Source organism: Melopsittacus undulatus, chromosome 4 (assembly GCF_012275295.1).
Source record: "Melopsittacus undulatus isolate bMelUnd1 chromosome 4, bMelUnd1.mat.Z, whole genome shotgun sequence".
NCBI classification, from domain to species: domain Eukaryota; kingdom Metazoa; phylum Chordata; class Aves; order Psittaciformes; family Psittaculidae; genus Melopsittacus; species Melopsittacus undulatus.
In genome coordinates, this window is record NC_047530.1 from 16,297,369 (window position 1) to 16,317,730 (window position 20,362).

The 20,362-nt window shown below is 37.5% G+C and overlaps 1 protein-coding gene across 3 annotated transcripts in view; it reads left to right on the forward strand.

Annotated features, from left to right (window-relative positions):
• Window positions 1-20,362, forward strand: part of SIPA1L1 (signal induced proliferation associated 1 like 1) — a 219,205-nt gene that overhangs the window by 158,646 nt on the left and 40,197 nt on the right. For all 3 annotated transcript variants that reach the window (XM_034062574.1, XM_034062575.1, XM_031051950.2), the window contains 6 exons: window positions 1,622-1,796; window positions 8,847-8,950; window positions 10,134-10,291; window positions 13,652-14,228; window positions 15,326-15,600; window positions 20,010-20,282. In XM_034062574.1, coding sequence (XP_033918465.1) covers window positions 1,622-1,796; window positions 8,847-8,950; window positions 10,134-10,291; window positions 13,652-14,228; window positions 15,326-15,600; window positions 20,010-20,282 — 1,562 coding nt within the window. The remainder of the gene's footprint in view (window positions 1-1,621; window positions 1,797-8,846; window positions 8,951-10,133; window positions 10,292-13,651; window positions 14,229-15,325; window positions 15,601-20,009; window positions 20,283-20,362) is intronic.

Here is a 20,362-nt window from a genome sequence, read left to right on the forward strand (position 1 = left end):
TGAGATGTTTGGACATATTTAGAAGATGTAAGTCAGGTAATCATGTCAAATGATAAAATAAGGGAACATTCTGAAGGTGGGGGTAGGGAGGAGAGAAACAGCCTAGAATTGTGACTCGTAACATATGCTTGGCTTTAACAGGAGTAATCATGCCAAGTTGATATTTGCCTTTCTTTTTTCCCCTCCTTGTTTTCCTGCTAATGCTTTACCCCTGTCATCATTTGTCCTTTGTAGTAAAAGAAGAATGCAGTTAAGTTGCAATCTTGAGTCTAATTTTAAAATTAACTTTAATTAGATGCAGGGTAGGACCACTTATGAGGGCTTTTAAATTATGCCACTGTAAATATAAGTTAAAAGTAATGAATTCCAGTTTGTGTCCACATCTTCCTGAAAGTTTCAGAATCTTCTATCTCATGACTGGTGATAAAAGCTTTGAGAGCAAATCACAGTGTATTCATATGACTTTGCTTCCAGTGCCCTTGCAAATCACTGTTTTCAGTTCCTACTGACCTGTAGCCCAGACCTGTAAATTCCATGCAAGTTTTCATAGTCTTTCTTGTGATTTTACTCTGGTAGATATGCTTGGTATTTATTTAAAATGGAGTGTCTGCAGAAGTTCCTGTGTGGGAGGAAAGTTTATTTACTTTGCAATAAGTATGCATTTTTACTTGATTTATTACTCCATGGCTCTCCTTTGTGCTCTGCTAGTCAGAATTCCTGCCTGTGACATTGGTTTTAGAGGTGGCAGTAAATGGCTGTGGGTGCTGCTTGCTTCCCTTCTGTAACTTCTGTTTATGTAGTCCACACATAAAAGGCACAGATGTGGTTCTTCTTATGTGTGCATCAATTTGGAATGGGTGGGAATAGTTTGCTTTGAAGGATCACAGTTATGGTTGGGTGAAAAATTACTTTATTCGTATCCTCAGTTTCTGCTGTATTAGGAGCATCAGGCACCAAGTTAGAGGAAAAATAGACATAAAAAGCACAAATATGTTTGACTGTCTATGCCAGTAAATAGTATCTTTAAAGAATTAGCAGCATTTCTCAATATAGCTATTTTTTGTTCCTGAATTTAAGTCAGAGAAGGCCAACTGAATGCCATGGATTCTTTCGAAATTCCTAATAGGTGAGTGCAGTAATATGATCAAAATATTTATCTTCTTGAAGTGAGGAAATGTTCATTTTGTCACTCATTATAGAAATGAGCACATGCTGTGCTGTACCCTTCTGCGTGGAAGGTTTAGCATGGGATAGTAACCATGGTACCAGCCTGAGAGTCAAGTTCCTGGCATTTCTCAGCCAACACTTTCCACATGACTCAATGTAAGACATTCACCATTTGCAAGCTGCAGTGTTTTTCTCCTGAATAAAAGAAATGTTAATGTTTATTTCGCTTGAGACAGCATTTTGACATCTTCAGATGAAATATGCCATCCATCATCAAGGCAATTATAGTGGAAAACAATGAGGAGCTAGACTAACATTTGAAATTAGACTGATAATTAGGTATTTTTTTCTTTGTGTATTATGGGTTTATTAAAATATGTTAAGTGAGTTCAGTAAATAAGTTGCTGCATCACTTGGTATACATATAAGATTTTAATCTTTTTTCCTATTGCAGTTAAGTTACCAACTTAAAGTGGGTATCATGTACTGCAAAGCTGGGCAGAGCACTGAAGAGGAAATGTATAATAATGAATCAGCAGGTCCAGCCTTTGAAGAGTTTCTTCAGCTTTTGGGAGAACGAGTTCGACTCAAGGGATTTGAAAAGTATCGTGCTCAGCTGGATACAAAGAGTAAGGCTTTTTCATTTAATTTTTTTTCACCCTTAAGTGAACAAAATGCATCGTATGGTCGCTAAATGATGTTTAATAGAGTTCTTAAAGATAACCTCTTTGACAAAGGAAGATAGTTGCTCAATATTAGTGAAAGCAGAACAAGTATGTAATTTTATCCATACCCATATGGTCTTTCAACTCTGATCATTATTGACTTTTTTGTGCTAATTTGGTATGAATCTATCACTAAAGCTGCAACAGTAAACCAGTAAATATGGAACCATTATTGGCATTGCAAATGCGTCATCAGTGTGTTGCCTAATGAGTAATCAATACAGTTGATAGGTCATAGTTTTTTTTAATGATATGCTAATTGTCTGTCACTAAAAAAAGTTTTGAGAACCCATCTGTGTAACGCCCTTGACAAGCTGATCCATTGCTTTTCTGCTGTGTCTGTTGCATGTAGTTTTCCTTCTAAGCAGTTTTGTCTTACTCGTGCTATCAAATATTTTCCTCCCTTTATGATTTTTCTTTTGAGGTATGGAAATTAATTGGAATTGGCAGTTATATTATCAGCTTTAACTGCAAACCATATTGCAGTGGAAAAATTATCTTTGACAGTGTCTATAAAAGAAACTCCTTGCTTTTGGAATCAAGCTTGTGAAATACCTGTTTATTAGCTAGCATGTGCTATATTCAATTTGTAGATCAATTTAAAAATACACAGTGAAATTTTGACCTGTCCTCTTTTTCTCTGAGTATTAAAAGTAACCAGTTCCTATGGAAATCTTTTGCTATTTTGCTCACTTGCAGCAAAGAAAATTCAATAAGGAGCTGATTCATAAAAGCTGAAAAGCTGTCATCAGCTCTGTGCAGCAAAAACTGTGCTCTTGTCATGGGTCTCCTATCATGAATAGAATAATTTGCTCTGCTTTACTGCTCCACTCTTCCGCTTTGTGGCCTTCATTCTTACAGGGATCACGTTGCCATCTCCTTGGGCTGTTCTTGATTGCCCTAATCATCAGAGGGTTATAAAACTTCCTGTGGTTTTAAACCTAACTTAATAGTAATTTCTCCCACATTTACCACTGAGCCTGGTTTCCTTTAGTTGCAATACTTACATTCCCTCTGTTGTATTTACTGCCTTGAGAGCATTTACATGTTGCAGTTGTGTCTCTTCTATACTTTTGTGCTGTTATCCTTAATAAGCCAAGTCTCTTTTACTGGTATGAGGCATGGATTTCTCTGCTGTCCACACACACATATGCTGTATTACTTGGTAACTTTCCTCTGCATTCATCCAAGTTTGAACTCAGTCTCTTCCATTTTAGTGGCTAGGATTATATACACAATTCCAGATGAGATCCAGGCAGTTTGCTGTAACATTTTCTTGCCTTTACTGGAAATAAATTGCATGGGTTTTTCTTTCCTGCAGCTCCCAAGTGTTATTTTATCAGTTACGAAAATAAGCTAGGTAAATAATCAAGAGTTTATGGAAAACAGAAAATATTTATCACTTCATAGCTTCTGGCTTTATATTGTAACTTTCTTGATTAGTTTCAATAGGTAAAGCAAAATCTTCTCTCCCCTCATTTCTCGTTAAGACATCTGAGAAAAAAAAAACAAAGCCTTTTTTGGTGTCAGTCTGCACAGTTTTCTAGTACATGCAAATACTGTATGATTAAGAGTTGATTCATCTGTTCAGATACACCCATGAAAGCTGTAACTGTGTCTTAAGTACTTGTTGGAAACTTTCTTCTAAACAGCAGTTTTCCACTTACATTTGGAAAAAAATGTCAGGTTTTGATCTTATGTACTACAATGTAGTGCCTGTTGAATGGATAGGTATGTAAACTTCTATTTTACTGAATCTCTCATGGTTTTAAGAGTGGTGGTCTTGTAACAAATGTTTTCTACACGGTATTGAGAGCTGACATGTCTTCTTCATGTTGCCCAGTAGACCTACCAGCTCTATATCTAAAAATACAGATAGGCTTTACATGAACACTTCACTGTGATTGGAGTGAAAAGGGTGATGCTCTGAGTGGAACTGCTGCTTTCATGAAAGGTTTTCTACATTTTCTTTCAGTCAGGGTTTGTGCACTCATACGTGGGACCTCATCAGTTAGACCTGCTTAGGAACTTACAAGTTATCTGAAATCTTTCAGGTTATGTTGTCTGCAGGCTTACCAAGGAAACATGCATACATGAGTTTTTAGCAAGGAGGTTTAGACTGCAGCAAATGTGAACAATGGCCACAGACTTCAGCAGTTAATCTTGATGGTGCTTGTTTTCCTTTCTGCCAATGTGCAAATGGGGCCCAGTACTAAGCTGTTTGGATAGCTACATTCAGAAACCCTTACTGCATATTCTACATAGGAAAAGTGAGGGGAGTCACCTTGTAGTAGACAAATGGCTAAAGACCAGAGATGGTAGCAACAGCTGCATCTCACATGGGGAGTATTTGAACAGCAGAGTAGGTGGCAGGGAGGTTGGAACTAGATGATCTTAAGGTCCTTTCCAATTCTAACTGTTCTATGAATCTATGGGCAATATATCTTTGAGAGCTACACTAAATGGGTCCTTTCTCCCTCAGCAGAAACACAGAAAGGCCTGCAGTGGATATGTCTGTGGTCCTTACCATGACTTAGGTTTATAGGGTTTTGTTGAAACACCTAGGTCTGCAGCTAGGAAGCGGGCTTTTCCCTTTTCCAGCTTTGTGCTCTTCTGTTGCTAGAGATCACTGTAATGAAATAGTTCTTGCTCAGGAAATTTTCCTGCATAAAAATTCTGTTCAATGTCAGTACAGTTAATGGCAAAGATGCTCGTAGAAAACAAATGTCTGTTCATTAACTTGTGAGAAAGGTCAGAGCTATGGAGGCTACTTTGCTAGGTCCTATGCTTTTGAAAATACTTTGCAACCTATGAAAAGCAGATGGTTGGTGTAAGGCACAATGAAAGATTTCTTAGTGTGGGGGGAAGCTGATTTGCATATGTACTCTGCAAATTTTCACAAGATGTTTTTAATTTATGCAAATTCAGAAAAATACAATTGTTCCAGCAAAAGTCACTTTCAGAACAGTTGTTATTCTTGGTAATTTTTAGAATTAGGGGCCTAATTGGTAAGTATCTGTAATAGAGACAATTCTTAAAAAGAGGGATCTCATGCATCCTGTTAACTGAATGCCTATTTAAGTGTATTGGATTCTTCAAGGGCTTTAGCTTTGGATCTCTGCCAGTGCCACTGTGGAAAGAGCTGCTACTTTTCAAGTTTGTTTGTATATTTCTGGAATTACCAGAGGGGAAACAGTATCTCCGGGCAGCCTGCAGACTTTGGATTGGAAATAAAGCTTTAAAATGTCGTGTATCCCACGGTTGCTAGGAAGTTCATGGGCATCACTTTAATAAACATCATAGCTGTCTTTCAAATTATACCTTCAGTTACTTTATTTCCTAGTTGTAATACATGCTTTATTTCCCTCCCACTCAGTCTTATTTCTCAATATTTAAAATTGGTAAATTGGACCAGCTAGATAATGCTAGGCCTGGTAGTCTGGTGTGTGTGTCCAGCAGTGTGGTGCAGGAAATGAAGATTCAATTAATGTGAGCTGTAGGAGTTTTAATTATCTATTTGGTGGCTAATCTATCTATAAAGGTGGCTAATAATGGTAGGCTTCTTTATTAGATGTTTATACTGTGTGACTTTCTGGTCAAGACATGAGAAGAATATAAATGCAGGAGAGAAGATACTAAAGATTAAAATCTAGGGAATTACTGGACTCCAAATTGACATTTCTATTAGGGGTTGTCAATAAGTCCTAATGTTTCTAATGAAATAATACAGATTAATAAGAGTAATTTCTTAACTTGTACTATTTGCCTTCTTTCCAGCTGCGTGGAATAATTTACTGCTGGGTCTGAGAAATGCACTGGGAGGGAGGTGTATAGCCAAAGGAGGCCAGAGGGCCCTTGACTGCTTAAGAAGCTTAAATGGGGGTGGGTGGAAGTCCATCTGCATTTCTCTGTTTATATTGTACATATACTTTTGTATGATACAAAATAAAGGGTAGTGTCTGAAAATTACTTGGAAATTACAGAAGTTGAATGTGCTTGGTGTAATCCTCATGTGTAACAGAAAGGAGAACTGCTTTGACAGGCCAATCGCAGAATCCCAAGGGTTGGAAGGGATCTCGAAAGATCATCTGGTCCAACCCCCCTGCAAGAGCAGGGTAACCTAAGAGTACATCACACAGGAACTTGCCCAGGCGGGCCTTGAATACCTCCAATGTAGGAGACTCCACAACCCCCCTGGGCAACCTGTTCCAGTGCTCTGTCACTCTTACAGTAAAGAAGCAGGACTTTCTAACAGCAGAGGTAAATGGGGAACGTCAAGCTCTGAAACTTCTTGGGTTTGAGCCTTTAATTGTGAGCACTGGCTGTTCCTTCTCCTGCCTCATCAGTATCTTTTATTATTGGAAAGACAGGGGAATAAGGTAGATTTTAAAAACTGAATAATGGTGGGAGGAAAAGATCAGCTAAATAACCAAATCCAGCAATGGGACAAGACTGTGAAGGCAGCATCAATAGGTATGCTGTAAACTGAGAGCAGGAGGGGATGTCTTCAGTATAGAAAGGTGCTAATGAATTTCTAGATCCTTAGGGCCTCTACTAAATGCAAAGAAATCAAAGTATATTGCAGTGCTGGCTTCCACTTCTGACCTTGAAATCATGGATGCTATGTCAGTGTGCAGTCTTGGATATTACTGCAATGGCAGTGATTTGATACAGTGCTAGACCTGTATTTACTGTCGTATACATCAGAATTGTTCTGGATTTGTAAGAAAGAAGAAATCTGAATGATGAGAAAGATGCACAGTCTCTAGTGGATATAGACTTTTGTAGTTGGATTTGAATAACAGGGATTTAAGCTGTGAAGTACTTGGAAATAATTGGAATCATTAAATGATTTTCACTGTAGCATTATTGTTTAGTTTGCAGAGCCAGTGCTGTTCTGAGAACTCTCTTCTGCCTGAAACTGAAGTCCATCCAGGAACATTGAAAGCTTGGGTTAAATGCATAGGTGTTCTTGTAGCATATATATTGTCAGATTTGCTTTATTATTTTCTTCTTCACCTCAACCTGTTTTGAGCCCCTTCCCCATCTCTCTTACCCACTTCCCTTTCTTTTTGCACCACCTCCCCCTATCCAGTTCTTTGTTATATTTTCTGAGTGCTCTAGTTATTAAAGATGATGCACAAGTCAGCATATTTGCAGTTGGGCAAAAGCCAGTAAGGACTTATGCTGATGTTTAGGTGACTTTCAGGTGCATGTCTCCTTCAGTGTTGACTGTAGTGATCAGGCAGAGGCTGCTGTGAACTGAGTGTAAGATGAAATTACTCCCTTTCAACTGTCCTGCTGCTGTAATTAGCATTAAAAAGAAAATCTTTTGCAGTTAGCTAGTTTTTCATAATGGCAACTTTGAGTTGGGGCAAAGGGATCCCAGTCTTACTGAAACAGGAACTGAGATACCTGGCATTTGGGGGGTTTTGTTTGGTTGGTTTTTTTTTTTTCCAAATAAGATTCCAAGATTTTTTTTCCTCTCCCCCCTCCCTTTTTTTTTCTATATAGATAAATTGGAATTGCAAAATTTCTGTGCAGGTAGAATCTAAAAGACCCTCCATTTTATGGAGGGTGTTGTGGCTTTTCATTTACAGCAAAACTACCCCTCCTTTATTTGACAGAAAAGTGAAACTTTTTGCTGAAGCTTATACCAAAAATCTGGGTAAATAAACTGTATATTTATTTTACTATAAATGCTCTCAGTATTCTGAGAGCTATTATTGCCATAGTAACATAATCTCTCTGCTAATAAAAAATGCCAAGGTGTAGTATTTAGCAGCTTTTAAAAATACTTTGCTATGAATAGCTGAGATTATATAATGTAGTAGCATGTTTCTATAATTTCAAATAACCAGGGTGCTTTTTTCCATATATAAATCTAGTAATTTTTAAAAATTGTTTTAAACGGGCTTTTTGCACAGTGGACAGAAGTTAAATATAATGGAACACGTTCACTGTTTCAGCTTTAAATGTGTTACTACTTAAATTCATGGAACATTTTTCAAGGTCTTATTTTTGAGAGAGAGAAAAAATAAAAACAGAACTTCCCAATTTGTCTGTAATAAAGTGTTGTCTAAAACCAACACTTTGTAAACTTTAATAATACCCCCTCTTCTTTCTTTTTTCTTTCTAAACTTCATAATCCCAGTTTTTATCACTTCTTCTCCACATGGAAGCTTCTTTATCCATATATAATTGGGTTTTGTGGCCTTTTTCTGGATCCCTTCTCTTTCTTCTGTATCTTTTAAAACAGGGTGGCCAGAACCAATACAGGTGAGAGTACCTTTGATTAATATACCAGCATCATAATGTCATTGTTGTGGGCTTATTCAATGGTCAGCTGTATTGTCAGCATTCTGTCATCCTGTTTGGGTTTTTGACTGTTTTTATCCACAAAACACCTGTTTTAGTGAAGGTTTTCTCTGACTTCATTACAGTTCATTTAGAGTCCTGATACTTCAATTTAAAAGAACACATTCTGTTCTTTCATATCTTGTGGGTTATATGTCCGTTGATATTTAATTATGCATGAGATCATGGTATTCATTTGCAGTGTCTACCTCTCCTTCTGGAGCCCTTTTCACATTCCTTACAGTTCAGTATTGCTCTGATTAGCCTGAGATAGTGGGTGGTGTCTGAAAATTATTTCAGACTTTGTTACCACTTTTCATTCTTAAATGTGCTGTTTTAAAGTGTTTTCTGGTAAATTCCTATCCCTAACAAGTTCTTAATTGGGAAAAGTACACAAAATGATACTTACCATCTATGTGTCATTTTCTTTGGCAGGTGGATAAACTCTGGGTAAGGTTTTGCTTGCTGACATTTCAGCTAGCATCAAGGAAAAGTAATAATTCTTTCATTGCCAGATGATTTGCTTTGAAAAGAAGGAAACTTTGTTCTTAAACTTTTTAAAATAATGTTTTTATTCTCTTTTTAATTTAACTGCAGCTGATTCAACGGGTACTCACTCTCTATACACAACGTACAAGGACTATGAAATCATGTTCCACGTTTCAACTATGTTACCGTATACTCCAAACAACAAGCAACAGGTAAAATGGACCATGCTAAGTTAAAATTAACTTTTCTTCCATCTCAGAAGTAGCTGAGCTATTGAACACCATTGACAACATTTGATTATTACTAGCAAAGAAAACCCTCAAAGCATCAAAAGTATCAAATTAAAACTGGCCATATCTGTGTTGGGAAGGTGAGCAAAGCAGATCATTGTAGGTACATCATAGGTAGATTTTTCTCTAAGACTGTTTTCTATTTAATTCTGCATTATTTACGGAAACTTGTATGTAAATATACAATAATGTCAGTAGCACATCTCTGTTAGATGCAGAAGAGTTCATGCCTTGTGTCAAAAGGAAGGGAGTGTACTTGATGTGATTTTTAACCTTCCTTAGCAAAACATGTTGCACTCTAAGGATTGCATTTAGGAGCTTTAATATGCACAGAATCAGTTTGTCCACCACATTACACAGGAAGACATGAGACAAAATAACTTTTTTTGTTTTAATTTTTTTTCTATTGTAGAGAAGAGACATGTAGGCTAACCTGCTTTGGTACTCTGAAGTACCTGATCTTGTTAAGTACTAGGCTGTCTTGTTGCATATGAGATGCATGCATTTTATGCTAGAATTGATGTTTTGTGTTTCTGCAAGTAAAACAGAAATATCCTTTGACAATAAAAGGCAACACAGCATCCTTTCCAGTTTTCTTTTGTACAGTGAATATTATGCTACTTTCTCTTTCCCTGTAGTCTTCGATTTACTGAAATAATCCTGTCATTAAATTATTATAACATGTCTTAAGAATAGTGACAACTGTTTTCATCTTGAAATAGAACCTGTTTCTGGTTTGTGGAAATATGTAAAGAGGGGAATGTCTTCCACCTTCCGTGCATCACTGATTACTCTGATTCTAGCAGGTTTCATTGTTGTTTTTCCTCTTTGTTCAGCTTTAAATTTTTCCAAACAATCTTACTGAATATTACATGTAGAAATGAAATTCTTATGAAAATGCCCATGCCATTATTTATTTTTTTTTCCTGAAATTTATTAGGTTAATAACTAAAATTCTCGTGCTTGTTATATCCTCAACTGTTTCATCTTTCAGCTTTCATTTAGAATAAAAAAACGCCCCAATATCTATAATAATGAGACATAAATAATTGAAAATTGTGAAATGACTGCATTTTAACATATGCATCTTTTTTTTTTGTTAAAGCTTCTACGAAAACGACATATTGGAAATGATATTGTGACAATAGTTTTCCAGGAGCCTGGAGCACAACCATTCAGCCCAAAGAACATTCGATCCCACTTCCAGCATGTGTTTGTCATTGTAAGAGTGCACGGTCCCTGTACTGACAGCGTTTGTTACAGGTAGCTATCGCTAGTTTCAATGAAAACATGAAATTTGAGTGCAAAGGGAGGTGTCAATCCTCTTTTAAATTCTCAGAAGAGAAACTTATTGAAACGTAGGGATCAAGGGATTGAGTTGTTGTTCATGTGAATTTAGAACACTTTCTGAAAGGAAATACATGCATGAGTTTCTAAAGGAAAGACACCTAATGATGAAATCAATGGTTTTAGCATATAGGTGTACACACACTATATATATATATATATATATATATATATAAATAGATAGATATATGTATATATAAAAAATTTGGGAATTATTTTCATATTTGTTCTCACTTCCTTTTTCTCTTCATTATGAATGTGCTAGGAGAGTATTTCTATACTGGTTCTTGTGAATTCACTTTTTGTTCAGATAATTTATGCAGGAGCTTACGTTCCACTTTTCGAAATTAAAACAATGAAAAAGTATGACTCACCTTTCAGAACAAAGCTAAGCTCTCTGAAATGTTTTGTCTGAGTTTCTTCGTTTCTTATTTCAGTCTGACAAAGAAATTCCAGAGCATTATGCAGAAAAAAAAGCACTTAGTGTGACCTTAAACTTAATATTATTAAAATAGAAAATGCCAATTTCTAGTAACATATAATAAAGGATTGCAAGAAGTAGCCTTAGAATTAACTAGTCTTTACTGAAATACAAATGTTCACCTAAGTGTATCATTCAGTCAGCTGCTTATTTAGAGGAAGAGGTAAGACTGCAGTATCTGAGATGGTCTACTCATTCTTTTCAAGTAAGTATAATAAGATTTAAAGGCATTTCACTCTCCATAAGTTTTTGGTAAAGCTCACACAGAACTTGTGGAACTGATGCTGATGTTTGTACATATATTAAACTCTGCTGGAGTAGGCACATTCATGTTGATACTCATTTTAAGGCAGTTTATTGACAGATTTCACAGCTACATAATTTGTGGGCATACCTTGTTCTTAAACTTTCAGACATGTGTTTCAGCTCTTATTCTGTACAGAAACTGATACTGAAATAGAGGGAAAGTAGGAAATATGTCTGAAGGGCTTACCAGATGCATTTTCCATTTGAACTGGGTATTAAAAAATCAGAGAAAGATCTGCTTTTGGTTATTGTTTTAAATAATATGACTGCATATTTTCAATTTCTTTTAAAAGGTATGGGAAAGATTTATACTTCTTATACTGTAATAAATTTGAGTATCTCAGGGTTCTGTTTCTGACCTTCAGACTTGTAAATTGCTTTCATTTTTCAAGTGTTCACAACTGCGAGGGCTGGAACCTTACTGGTTACTATTAGTGGATAAAATTTGAGAATTTCAGTGTTAGGGAAGCTACAGGCTAAAATGTCATGAGAGGGAGAGCAGGTAGGAAAAAACAAAACTTGACATGCTTCATTTTGATGTAGGAAACAACCAGAGCATTGTATGTTCTGTGTATGTACTGTCTTTAGCATTAAAGTATTTCTTTGTTTTTCTTTTTTTGTCCTCTTAGTGCAGAGACTTGATTTAAATTTGTAGGACTCCATTATAAAAGTTTTTCTAGGAAACTTTTCAAACTAAGTTTGACCTCTTTTTTTAACTGAATTATTTGGAACAGTTTCATAGATTCATAATTCTAGACAAAACAGGAAGCCTTGTTGCATAAAAATGTACTGGATTTTATATTAAAAACTACATAAAAAAATAAAATCATGCTCTCTCTTGGCCAGTGATTCTTCCTCCCAACTAAGAAAAACAATATTTCAAAGTTCTGGCTTCTCTGTCAGCATCATTCACATTTCAGAACTTCACTAGCAGTTGTTACAAATTAATTTCTTATCCCCATGATCATGGTAATGAAAACCTAATTAAAATGACACTGGTAGTTTTTCATTACATTCAGTAATTTTGCTTTAATGTGTAGGCTTCTGTCTCTTAATAACACTTCTTTTATGACTACTGAAGGTGATCAAGAATCAGATCACGGCTATGCATCATGAGCACCCCCTGTTGTGTACTTTTAGATACATTAGCATACATTTGAGGGAAATACAAGATCTTTAAATATCAGTTGCCAGAAAACATAATTAAAAATAAAAAATCCAAAGCAAGTAAAACACTCTGCCACCCAAACCCAGGTGATATGGTTAAAAATCGGATGACTTAATTTTAATTTTTGGTGTTCCTGTGTGTTTCCTCCAATCTTCACTAGTATTTCTGCTGTTATCGGTTTGGGAAGATGTAGAAGGGGGGAGAATTGTGATTAAGAATTCAGATAAGTTAGAGCAAAGTTGAAAATAATACCAGTCTTCCAAATAAAACACCATATACACTACTAGTGTTCAAGTCCTCTTCCATTTTTCTTTATAAAACTCCATTGACATGATATTTTGGCCAGATTTTGGTTATGTTTTTTCAGATGCAGTTACAGATATGTGGTAAATCATATCTGAACTGTTGGAGCATTTCTTGTCACAAAACTGGGGAACTACAATGGGACTGCCAGGTGATTGGTACTGGACTCTGATGGCAAATTTTGAGTGATGCGGAATCTTCAGTGTTACCGAACAGCTCTCATCCATTCTGCATCAAGAGAATTGACCAGGGAGAGTAGCTAAGCTTGTCAGCATTGCCTAAGGCAGTCTGATTGTCAGTCCATCACTTTGTATGGAAACTAAAAGGAAGAGTTGGAAAAGAAAGCCTTTATTTCTAAGTCTCCAAACTTGTAAGAAATTTCTTAGTTGTAGTATTTTTGGATTCTGCTTCTATTACTTGCATGAAATATTAGCTAGTGCAGTTTTCGGTCAGAAATTTAAAACATGTTTAGTAGTGTGATGTATACATGCTTTCAGTTGGCAAGACAGTTCTCACAGTGAAACTGGCCTTGTGAGATGGCGTTGTCTTTATCTTTTTAATGGGTCTATTTTATCTATATTTCTGCTGTTGATCACAGACTTCACATTGCTTCCAGATGAACCTTTCAACTTTAGGTAGCTAAATTTTATAAGCCAGCCTTTGTAATAGGGCTAGAATTTTTCTGTTTATAGTAAAACCAAACAAAATTCTGAACTCCCATACTTGAATGATTATCAAAAAGCATGATTTGGACTTGAAGTTTCTTTTAGCTGTGGTACTGAGAATGACTCAAAAATACCTAGATGCAAAAATAAGTGGCCTTCTGTTTATACAGTAAACAGTAAGGGAGGACATCATCTCCACACTGGCAACATTAAAATGTAAATACCTCATATTGCTGAGAAAAGAAAATTCAGAGTTTAAGGAAAAAAGGAAATGTATGTTCTGTATTCAGAACCTGCTGAATTTGCATATAGCGAAAGACTCTGCTTCTTCCTTGTTCTTTTCTTTCTTTTAGTGTTGCTGTAACAAGATCCAGAGATGTACCATCCTTTGGTCCACCTATTCCGAAAGGTGTCACTTTTCCTAAATCAAATGTGTTCAGGGACTTCTTACTAGCCAAAGTCATTAATGCAGAGAATGCTGCTCATAAATCAGAGAAGTTTCGTGCGATGGCCACCAGGACCCGTCAAGAGTACTTGAAAGACTTGGCAGAGAAGAATGTCACCAACACACCTATTGACCCTTCTGGCAAGTTCCCCTTCATCTCGCTTGCTTCAAAAAAGAAAGAAAAGTCCAAGCCTTACCCAGGAGCAGAGATCTATAGTTCTGGTGCTATTGTATGGAGTGTCCATGCAAAAGACTACAGCAAGGGTATGGAAATAGACTGTCTCCTAGGCATCTCTAATGAATTTGTAGTCCTCATTGAACAGGACACAAAAAGTGTGGTGTTCAACTGCTCCTGTCGAGATGTGATAGGGTGGACTTCAACGGACACAAACATCAAAATATTCTATGAGAGGGGCGAATGTGTTTCTTTGGAGAGCTTCATCAGCAACATAGATGATATCAAAGAGATCGTCAAAAGGCTGGAGGTTAGAATGTGTTCTCTTGTTTGGTTCTAGTTCTTTGATTCCTTCTCTCACCTCACTGCCAGGAAAGGCTTCAACTGAAGTAATTCTTGGGTTCCCTGAAATTGTTCTGTTTATCTGTAAGGGCTTTCCTGCTTTTATTTCTCAAAATGCAATTATTGCTTCTTCTATCAGATATCAGCCAACCTCAGCTGGTTGTTATGTGTGTCTCAAAAATGACTCCATATAAAAAAAGCCCAACAAAACTGAGGGCCTTCAATTGCATAAATTGCTCCCACACAGTAAACATGGAAGTGTCACTTTCTTTCTTTTCCTTATTTTCCTCCCCTTTCTCTTTTATAGGCTTATTGTATTTTGTTTCAAATGAAGCTGTTATATCTTTGAGGCTGAATTATATTTGCACCAGGATGCAGTCCCAATCCCTATTGCAACATTCAGATATTCTCTGAATGCATGTGATAAACTAAAAATGCAGTGAATCATGGTATCTCTTTATAAAATATCCATGTATGCTCATTTTTATCCAGTTTGGTTATAAAAGTATGTGTTATGTTTCACTGTCGTTCCTAAAATTTTACAACTGTATTTGTATAATGACCCCAAAAAATAAAGCAAGCCAGGCCTAATTAAATTTCTCTTGGCAGTATTCATGATCATGAGTGTGTAGAAGAGTTGGCATAGACCTCAGTGTGCTTAGTAGCTGCCAGCACATTCTAGTTGAAGGTAATCTTGCAGTTTACTGAAACAGCTAGAAATGTTAAATAGTTGTTTGGTTACTAAAGCATGAAAGATAGAGATGCTTGTGTAACTTCATGTGTTTTTTCCATTCTGTGCTGCTATGTATCTTCTTAACTTCTCGTGGCTTCAGTAAAAGTTTCCAGGCAGAACTTAGGTATTCAGACTCTAATTAAAATACTAGTTTGAGTGACAAGACCTATTTCAGCTGTTAACATACCCAAGACTGTGCTGTATATTCCTTGATCGTGTCCCCCACATTGTCTTGGGGAGCTGATTGATTGAACAGAACTGGAGTCTTTAAACCTTTACTAGAGCTGAAGGTCTCTCAATGCATTAAATTCTGTCTTCATTTCACTTTATAGCTTGTGACTAAGGGCTGTGAAACGGTGGAGATGACGCTGCGTAGGAATGGCCTGGGTCAGCTTGGTTTCCATGTAAACTATGAAGGCATTGTGGCAGATGTTGAGCCCTATGGCTACGCGTGGCAGGCAGGACTGCGACAAGGCAGTCGGCTGGTGGAAATTTGCAAGGTGGCTGTAGCCACTCTGAGCCACGAGCAAATGATCGATCTTCTCAGAACATCAGTCACAGTGAAGGTTGTCATCGTCCCCCCATATGAGGACTGCACACCACGCAGGTATTCTATAGTAGCTACATGTGGTCTGAAGTTACATCTCGATTTGTGGGGTCAGGAAAGGGTGTGGTAGAGACAAATACCACAGAACCCAAAGCGGGCTCCAAAACTCATGGTGTGATTTTAATATAGCATCCGGTTTTGTAATGTGAAGGAGAAGGACAAAAAAATATGCCCATATTTAGACTCCATGCCCCATAGAATATGAATACTGAATATTACAACTTAATAAAATGTGCAAGGAACCTTGTGTATCCTTTAAATTCCATAACATTTAACACATGGAAATCAGCCTTTTGTTGATGGTTGTGTGTTTATGATGCATCATAATTAATTGTACATTTCCCCTTCCTTTCCCTTTTGTTGGTAGTTTGTAGTGTCTGCAGTTGTAATTCTTGAAAGCTATGAATAGATTTATGTTCTACTTACACAAATAAGTACGGCTGTAGATGGTAAGAGTTTATCAAAGGTATGGATCTGCCCAGAGAAAGCGTTGCAAATTGTAGTTCTTTAGAGGCAGATCTTGCTGCATCTCTTTCAGTTCCCATCTGTGTTAAGTCTGAGGCTTGTGTCAATTGTATTACTGCTTTTATATCTTTAAAATGTTGCCTAATGGGAAATAAGCAGCAATAAATAAGTGCTTTTTCTTTTTTTTTCCCTACATTGGACATCAAGTCACTCCATTTTTTTTTTCTTGAACTCACATGAAAGCTTTTTACAACTTTTAGTGCTCCCATCTGAACTCTCCACATTTGTTTTTTCAGCCATGTCACTGAATCTGATTCCCATGTTCCTGGCATCCTATATCAATATCTTGTGAATGCTATATGATTAAAATGGGATGATCTTTAATAGACTAAATTTGCCTACAGGCTAGCTCAAGGTTTATGCTTGGTTTGCCAAGAAGAAGCAAGTACAGTTACTAAAGTTCAGTGTGTTCCTTGCAGGGAGAGACTGAGAGAGCATTTTGCACTGCATGTTCTAATTGGGCAATGTCTTTATAGGGGTAGATGCTAAATCTTCATATGGTTACGGTTGGGCTGAATTTAAATGCATATTTATTGCATTAATATGAAATTGTGTTTCCAAGCAAAGACCTTGTGCTTGCATAAGAGAAGAATCCATGTTTGCTTTTACTGTGAGCCGTATTAACTCCATTTGCAACTGGTAGCAAAGCGGGAGGGGAGAGAAATGGTGGTTTATTTGTCCTTCAGTTGTCAGTGGAAAATTGAATACATCTCAGGGATTAAAATGAGCAGTGGCATAAGGTCACCTATGAGCTATTTGGAAAGCTTTTGTACAGTATTTAGCAGCCCAAGCAAATGGAAAGTTCAGCCGCAATCACAGCAAAAGGATTAGAGCAGAAAAATGTATGTGGAAAGCACAGCTCCTATTATTCCTGAACTAAATTAAGTACAGCCAAAAGCAGGCTTAGCTTTAGTGGATCCAAATGGCAGTAAGAGAAATTACTGCACTTTTTGAAATACTGTATGCGGCATCAGTGAGTTTTGTTGTCTTGTAGCGACAAGTGAGCAAATGTTCATGGTGGGTTATTGCCTAATTATAAAATTTCATAAAGCAACTCCCGGTCCTGTTTGCTGTATCCAAAACCATTAAGGTTTAGGAACCGTGTCTCAAATTTGTAGCTATTTGACATATATTGCTAGAGATTCTACTAAAGTCTTTGCACAGACCAATTTCTCTTTTGGCAATCAGTTTTCCAAAATTGGAGTCCTTTCATTGTATTCTCTGGAGGTCATTTAGTATTTCTGCGACAGTAACTTCTACAGACTGTAACTAAAATGAACATCAGTTCTGCTTGCTATAGTACATTCAGATGACAAGCAGTCACTATCCTAATAAATTGGTTGGCAAAGAAACGATTGGCATGAAGTTGGAGGAAAAGCGGGGGTGCGGTTAAATAAGATGTCTTGCCAGCAGGCACATGTACAAGGTCAGTAGTAGATACAAAATGATATCCAAATGCTCTGATACATAATCTAATGCCCTACAGAGGCAAGCCTTGTTATAGTTATATCTACATGACTGTTTTAACACTGCTACTGAAGTCATTTAGTGGACTTATTGCTGACCTTGAACTTAATGGTACAGCAGCAAGAGGATATTGTGTATTCTTGCTTCTCAAACTGTAACTATGTGTGAAAAAGAAAAAAGGAAACACAAACTACTGGAGTATGTAATCAGTAGGGAAATAATAGCAGACACACAAAATATGAAGGGAAAAAATAAGGGAATAAAGATTTTAGTTAGGTTGTGAGTGGACTTTAAAAACAAATCTCCCATTCATCCCCATCTGCTGTGCAGTGGTTCACATCACAAAGTGGCCGGGGAGCACACAAGCATTTCCTTTCAGATGAAGCTGAACTATGTGTGCTTCAGAAGCACACTACACCTCATGCCTTCCAACTGTAATTTGATTTGGCTCGAAGGTAGGCCAAAGTAAAACCACAAAATGTGAATACTGTGGACAGTAAGACCTCAGAACCAACTGTTACACTTTTCCTACTTCTGTTAGACTGTGCAACTTGCTGATGTCAGCACAGACAGATAACAAATTACCTCTTTTGTTTTGTATTTTAGCTGGGAAGAGATAAGTGATACTTGTCAAAATTAATGGTGTAATCACTTAGAGGTTGATTCAGAAGTAGAAAATGTTATGCTGATTGTGTCTTTTTCCTTTCTATTAGATAATGATGTGTAGATAAAGTAATCACAATAAGAAATTAACTTATATAGGAGTATATACATTTGTCAACAGAAATACCAAAATTATCCTCACCAAAGATGAAGGTCACATATATTTTCCAAATCTTTCATTTTAAATGCATACAGAATTTTGCCCTGTGTCTTATGTGGACTGCATTAGTTAATGACCTGTTTTACTTTAGTTTTTACGCTGTCCTATTCCTGTACCTCCTCAGGAAGCAATGGCCATCTTTTGAGCTTGGCATTTCCAAGTTTTAGCCGCCTTTGCCTCAGTCTTTAATAGTATGACCAGTTGTTCTTCAAGTGTCCGGCCCTCTGAGCTGGAAGACGAGGATGAGGAGCAGAACAAAGCCAGGGTACTGAGGGAGCTGGCAGAAGTGCTCGCTGGGCCACTTTGAAGCATTCCTCAGCAGTCCTGGCTGACCAGGGAGGTCCCAGTTGACTGGGAGTTAGCAAACGTGACACCCATCTGCAGAAAAGGCCAGAGAGAGGATCCAAAGAACTGCAAGCTTGTCAGTTTGACCTCGGTGCTGGGGGTGGTTAGGGAGCAGATCATCCTGAGTGCCATTGTGCAAGCATGTACTGGATGACCAGGTCATCAGGGCCAGTCAGCATGGGTTTATGAAAGGCTGGTCCTGGTTGACTGACCTAATCTTCTGTGACAAGGTGAACAAATTAGCAGATGAGGGAAAGGCTGTGGATGTTGTCTACCTGGACTTAAGTAAAGCCTTTGATGGCATTTCCCACAGCATTGTCCTGGAGAAACTGACTGCTCATGCCTCAGATGGATGTACTCTTTCCTAGGTAAAAAACTGGCTGCATGGCTAGGCCCAAAGTGTTGTGGTGAATGGAGTATATCCAGTTGTCAGCTGGTCATAAGTGGCGTTCCCCAGGGTTCAGTATGGGGGCCAGTTCTGTTTAATATGTTTGTCAATGGTCTGGATGAGGGGATCGAGTGCACTCCCAGTAAATATGCAGACAAACACTAAGTTAGGTGGGAGTGTTGATCTTCTTGAGGGTAGGAAGGCTCCATAGAGGGATCTGGACAGGCAGGATCAATGGGCCAAGGCCAGTTGTATGAAATTCAACAAGGCTAAGTGCTGGTCCTGCATTTGGGTCGCAGCCACCTCATGTAGCGTTACAGGCTTAGGGAAGAGTGACTGGAAATTTGTGTGGTGGAAATGGAATCTGGGGGTTTTGCTCAACAGCCAGCTGAATATGAGCCAGCAGTGTGCCCTGGTTGCCAAGAAGAGCAAGTGATAGGGTGAGAGGAAATGGCCTCAAGTTGTGCCAGGGCAGATTTAGACTGGTTATTAGGAAAAATTTCTTCACTGAAAGAATTGTCCATCACTAGAACAGGCTGCCCAAAGAAGCAGTTGAATCCCCATCCCTACCACTGTTTAAAAAACATGTAGATGTGGTGCTTGGGGACACGGTTTAGTGTCATATTTGGCAGTGCTGGGTTAATGGTTGGACTCGATGATCCGACTCAGTGTTGTTCTTCAACCTAAACAATTCTATATATCTGTGATTTTAAAATTTGTTAAATATGTTTATAAAAACCAAAATCTTATATTTACTGTTTCATGGAATTGGTTCAGCTTCTGTCTTCAGATTTCTGTCCTTGTGAGCAGGATATATTTATTTTTTTTTTATAGCAGCATGTTAAATTTCTTCATTTCCAGGAGTTCTTCGGAAAACTACCGTATGCCAGTGATGGAATACAAAGTGAATGAAGGAATGTCATATGAATTCAAATTTCCCTTCAGGAATAATAATAAATGGCAGCGAAATGCAAGCAAAGGACAGGGACCTCATGTGGCTCAGGTACCATCCCAGATACAAAGTCCAGTAACATCTAGGATTGGGAAAGGAGAAGGGAAAATCCCACCTCCAGAACGAGCAGCCAACATCCCTCGAAGCATCTCTAGTGATGGACGCCCCTTGGAGAGCAGGAGGTATGTGTTGTCTTGACAAATGGCTCAAAATCTTGTCTGGAAAAAAGTAGAATAAATTTGTCTGAGTTATCTGAATACTG